Source organism: Manis javanica, chromosome 14 (assembly GCF_040802235.1).
Source record: "Manis javanica isolate MJ-LG chromosome 14, MJ_LKY, whole genome shotgun sequence".
NCBI lineage: Eukaryota > Metazoa > Chordata > Mammalia > Pholidota > Manidae > Manis > Manis javanica.
In genome coordinates, this window is record NC_133169.1 from 77,683,779 (window position 1) to 77,689,778 (window position 6,000).

The 6,000-nt window shown below is 40.9% G+C and overlaps 1 protein-coding gene across 5 annotated transcripts in view; it reads left to right on the forward strand.

Moving 5' to 3' along the window:
- TRIM36 (tripartite motif containing 36) overlaps positions 1-2,740 on the forward strand; it is a 41,702-nt gene extending 38,962 nt beyond the window's left edge. For all 5 annotated transcript variants that reach the window (XM_073222188.1, XM_073222189.1, XM_037020061.2 and 2 more), the window contains one exon: positions 736-2,740. In XM_073222188.1, the coding sequence (XP_073078289.1) occupies positions 736-1,090 (355 nt within the window). In that variant the 3' untranslated portion in view covers positions 1,091-2,740. The remainder of the gene's footprint in view (positions 1-735) is intronic.
- Positions 2,741-6,000: the final 3,260 nt, after the last annotated feature.

The window sequence follows — 6,000 nt, forward strand, 5'->3', positions numbered from 1 at the left end:
GAGAAATTGACCTAACAATGAAAATTGTAATAGGGAAATGATTACTTAAACATAGGGGCATTTCCACTTGATAAAATATTGGTGTTAATAATGTTTGAAAAATTTGTAATGTGAGAAATATTAGAATTGAGAAAACCTGATTGAAATTGTTGATGTAGTATGATCACAAATATGTAAAATACGTAGGAAGAAAAATGGAAGGAACTTTGTATCAACATTTTCTATAAGCTGTTACTGTTTGATACTAGAGGGGAAAAAGTCTTCATAATACTTGCTTCTTACATCATTGTTGCATGTAGGAATCCCGGTCAGCAAATAAAGTTCTTAGGAGGAACATGGAACATGATTTTTTACTCCTGCATTATTTTACTGTATCCATTTATTTTACTTAGTTTGATAATTCCTCGGATTAGGGTGCACATCTTGGTTTTGTATTTTCTTAAGTATGATTGTATAAATTTTAGATATTAAATCTTTGATAAGTCCCTTCAGTCCTCCTTCCCCCACTTTATTTTTGATAGACCGGAGTTGTTAGTTTTTAGATTCTCATTATCTGTGTATTTATCTAGGTACAAGTGGATGATTTATGACAGGATTTGGGTCTGGGTCTGTGGCATAATTCTAAATGGCAGTGTGTTCTTATGCTTTTAACTGATTGTTTTAATAGAAGGTTTTGATGTACAAGTTAATGTTAAGTCACTGTACTTGAAGGCCTCTGTCTGTGTTGTGTTTTAGGTATGAGCAAGACAGCGGGCATGACAGCGGAAGTGAAGATGCCGGTTTTGATTCTTCACAGCCCTTTACGTTAGTTACCATAGGCATGAAGAAATTTTTTATACCCAAGTCACCTAATTCTTCTAAAGAACCAGAAAATAGAGTTCTTCCTATGCCAACAAGTATAGGGGTTTTCCTTGACTGTGATAAAGGCAAAGTGAGTTTCTATGACACGGATCACATGACATGCCTCTATGAGCGCCAGGTGGACTGCTCGCACACAATGTATCCCGCTTTCGCCTTAATGGGCAGTGGGGGAATTCAACTTGAAGAGCCCATCACAGCAAAATACCTACAATACCAAGAGAACCTGTAGTTTAAGCATCTGATGTGATTTAGGATGAAAAATGTGAGCAAGGTTAATGCCTTCATGTTAACTTTCGTAACTAATTACATACCATCTACATATCGTGTCGCTGGGCTTGTTTTTTGTGTATGTGTCTTCTTAAAACAGAACTTAAAACAGTCGTGTTGCCCCCATGTCATTGTTCTGCCTTTGAAACTGTAGGAGTAAAGACTCTCCTAAGCAACTCTGAAATGGTTAACTTTACAACTGGATTGTCTTTCTCTTTTTAGGAACAGGAAGTCTAATTTCTCTATGTCGGCTGGTATTGCTGCTACTTAAATTCCTTTTCTTCAAGTGCGGAGGGGATACAAAAATATTTATTATGCTGCTTTTGTGTTTGATTTTTCATTTTGATATCATGGTTATGTCCTAAGAGAAGATAAAAAGGCCAGTATATTTACGTGGAAAATTATCTATTTTAAGGTGTATAATTAATATGAAGAGTGAATCGCCTGGAAAATAAATACTGTTTTTTTTTTTTTTCCCAAGACCACAAATTGTATTCTTGAGGACATTTTTAAGAGTTCCCTCAGGTATAATGTCTACATGCATGTGTAGCAAACATGGTTTCTTGCAGGAAACAAAAAGTTCTTGGCTAACACATGATGAAACTTTCCATTCTATGTAATTTTTTGCAGAAAAATTATCTTCAATTTTTCTTACTCTATGAAAATATTTATGCTTATATCAAGTAACTATTTTTCACAAATATTAGTGAAGATACACTGATATTTGATATGTTTGTTCTTTTTGCCCTCTTATTTATTGTGTCTTATGATTTTCATTTTTTGGCACAAATATTACATATCAGATTATCTTGGTTACGTTTACATGTTTGAAAAGTTGATATATTTTTAGTGTCGTTAAATATATCAAACTGTGAAGTAACTGATTGTATGACATTTTCTATGGTGCATTGTTTAATAATAATCATTGTAATATAAACAAGTAAAAATACTATTTTAATTGTTCAGGAATGATAGTAAAACCATAATGACTGTTTACCCCTTTAAAAGTTAAAAATTCTTTAAGAATTACATTTCATTGAAATTTTACATTCACTTCTGAAAGATGTTCTTTCTTGGTTTTTAACTGCTTATTGTTTTGAAGTTAAAATGCTCAGAAACTACAGTTATTACACTTTATAACCAATCATTTTGAAATGCTTTTTCATATTTTAATAGATTAATCAAAACTGTTAGGTTTGTTTCCATTGTTTTTTGTTATTTATTTTTTAATGGAAATTTGTTTTCAGGCTAATAGCCCTTAACTAGCCCTCCCCTCTTCCCTCCCCTAACCCAGTAGGACTGTCATGGAAGATTTCAGTGGTAGGTAGGCTTTGTTACTCTCCCACCTATGAATAGCACTTTTTGACTTAGGCTGAACCCAATATGCAGTGTTATGTGGATCATTGTGCAATAAAGTTGCTGATGTCACATATGTGGTTAAAATTTGAGATTCTCAATCCTGTGTAAGCACATATCATGTAGACAGTTTAAATGTAAAGCTTTAATAGGAATAGGAAAGCTGTTTAAAACATTGTACAGTTGTCTATAAAGTGTTCCCCTGGATTTCTTTAATTTTTAATAAAAATTAAAATGACAAGTGTAATTATTGAAATCTGCATTCCAGGAATTTTCAATATGTTTATGTGGAAAGTGGAAATAAAGTGTTTATGAAAAGATATTTATTTAGTTAGAGTATATTCACTTAGAGCTGCAGTTTTATATAAAATTATTTGGGGCCATTTGTTATCTTTAATTCCTATGGAAGTGATCATTAGAAAAGTGGAACATGAAACTGACTAACTTCAATTAATTGATCAGTTTGCTGCTTTTCTGATCCATAATAGGTCAGAGTTGATCTGATGAATGGTCCTTTGTTCACATTCACACTCTTGTACTATGGAGCTCTGTAGTTGTGGGTCACTACGAAAAGTCTTAAAATACAGATTCAGTGCCATCCTGTGATATTTTTGGGGAGGAAGGAATTTCCTCAGCCCCTCAAGGTTCTTCTAGCTGGTCTAAGAATCAAATTGACATGAGACATATTAACAGGAGGAAAAAAACCAAGTTTACCTATTGTATGGGGAAGCCTTAGACATGGATTCAAAGACAGGGAGACTGAGGTATATATGTCTTCCTGAACCAAGGAGAAGTGGGTAGCAGTCTGAGATTTCAAAGGAAAAGGGAAGCAATGCACAAGAATATGACAGAGTAAATGTTTGACAAACAGATGTTTGATGGTGAAAGGAAAAGGGGGGATGCGAACTCAACAGTCCAGGCAGGTTTATTGCTAAACCTGAGAGGGACCCCCTGTCCTGGCCAGCAGAGCCAAGAAGGCATCTCTTACAGGCTCAGAGGCTTTCTGTGGCCAGGTTTTTCGGCCGGCCTTTTGAGGGGAGGGGGTCGGAAAAGGTGGGTTTGTGGCTTGCGGACGTGTCCTGGAGGATGCTTGTAGCCTAGGTAAGATGACACGTAGGTCTCTGAGATGGTGGGTGGGCTTATTTGAAAGGTGTTACTCCTGTCCGGATTCTATCACTGCTGCTCTCAAAGGGTATAAGGAGAGGGATTGCTGTTCTTTTCTTGGCTACTTCCTGCTGAGAGGGGGCGGGTTTTCTGGTATTTTGGAGCAGGAAGGCCGTTTGGAGGTGTTCTTGAGAAGTTGCCCAGGAGATGGATGCCATTTGATCCTGTAAAAATCTTTGGAATAGGTTAGTTAAGCAGGGGAGGAAGAGGAGCCGGGCGATAAAGGCGAAAAGGGCCAGGAGAGGCAGAAGGCGGCCGAGGCTTGTAGAAGCTGAGAGTGGAACACTTGGACTCCGGCCAGGGAGAGAAGCGTCAAAACCCGGTGGCTGGGAAGGTCGGAGAGGTTCTGTGAGGTGTGTGCCTGTCGGGGCTGATGGAGGGCAATTTTTACTGTTTGCGGGGGCGCTTCAGGGATAAGGAGCGCAGCTGACACCAGGACCTGTAAGCAGAACGGCCAGCCTTTTATCACAGCGTCAGGTTGCTTGGACAGATAGGCAGCAGGTGGAGGGAGTCCCCAGCTGATTGTGCGAGTAGTCCTAACGCTTGTCCCTTTTTGCTGGTTAAGAAAAGAAGGTGTTGTTGGGGTTAGGTAGTCTTGCCCCTAGCCGCCTTGAGCGGGTGCCTTGAGGAGCGCTCGCTTTAGGGCCCAGAAAGAAGCAGGAACTAAGTCTCGGGCACCCTTTCTTGGGGATCCCCGTGGGAGGCCTTGGTGTGTAAATTGCAGTATTTCCAGAATATCTCTCCTGGCTTTAGTGCATCTCCTTATCAACAGGCATTCCTAAGGGGTGGAGAGAAGTAGTCCATCTCCATATCAGTGGGTAATTACCCGGGCGACCAAAGGCTTATCTGAACCTGAGAGGTTGAGGGGAGGATTCACTGCTGCTGCTGTGGCAGGAGAGAGGGAGAGATGCCGGACAGCTTTTTTGTAAGCAATAAACAGGTTTTAAACTTTATTTCTCCCTTTGACTGATTTCACTTTCAGCTAATTATTTGCCCTGGGATTTACTCTCCCTGGAGTTACATCTGGTGGACCTCTGAACCCAAAATCTGTCTAAATGGGTGTGATCTTTGGCTGGGCTGCCCTTAGAGACGGTGGGGAGATGCCTGGAACCCCCCTGTGGATAGTGGGGAGCAGCAGAGGGTGCAGCTTCACCTGGGAGCCCCCTACCTGAGGGGCTTCCAATTTTCGAGCACCTAGTGGAAACTGGTTCTAGACTAAGCACCTCCTACAGGGATGGGGGGGCGTGGAGACACAGGAAGCTGCAGAATTAGCCCTCCTGTGAGATGAAAGGCTGCTTTGAGGCCATGAGGGGCCTGAGACACAGTATCTCTTTTTCCCCAGGAATCTAAGGAGGGAGGTAGTGTGGGATACAGAATCATTTTTTGAAGGCTGCAAAGCAAGAGGTCGACATACTGGAGCAGGCGGCTAGGGGCAAGGCTGAGAGATTGGAGGCCCTTTTGTAGAGCTTGGCCAGAGAAGTGGGGACATACCAGCTAAGACTGCCTGCTCTGCCTTAAGACAGGCCGTTGGGCTATTGTCTGACTACCAGAGAATGTGCTAGGAATCTTACCTCTCAAGTCTCTGCTTTTTAAAATGGAATCTTAGCCTTAAGATCAAGTCCCTCTCCTGTTCTTACTATGCTGTTTGTATCTCAGCATTTTTCATCATAGGCAGGAAAAGTTCATCATGTGCTTGTCCCATGTCTCTGCCTCACCTCATTCACCCCTCAAGGAATGTGGGCCCCTGAAATCTTTCAAGGAAAAATGGGTGCTGGTCACTCTTCTATATCTGCTTCCTGCTGAGTAGGGGCGTTGTCCCTGCCTGTGGGTCCAGCAGTTCCTTGCTGTCTGTCAGGGAGAGGAGGGGTCATGGAGCCATAGTAGCAGAAACAGACATGGACAAGGGCACATGAAAGGAGGTGCAACTAAGTTGCGGGGCTGCTGATGTGCGTCTTCATCAGCATTAGAGTGGACTGAAATCCTCGTCTGTGCAACATCTGGAGTTGGAATTTTTGTTCTGGAGGAAACAAACCTGACAAGGAGATTAAGAATGATCTTAATCTCCAGTTAGGATGGCCAGCAACGAAAAGACTAAGAACAACAAATGCTGACAAGGATGCGGAGAAAGGGGAACCCTCCTACACTGCTGGTGGGAATGTAAGCTAGTTCAACCATTGTGGAAAGCAATATGAAGGTTCCTCAAAAAACTCAATATAGAAATATCATTTGACCCAGGAATTCCACTCCTAGGAATTATCCAAAGAATACAAGTTCTCAGATTCAAAAAGACATACGCTCCCCTATGTTTATGGCAGTACTGTTTACAATAGCCAAGATATGGAAGCAACCTAA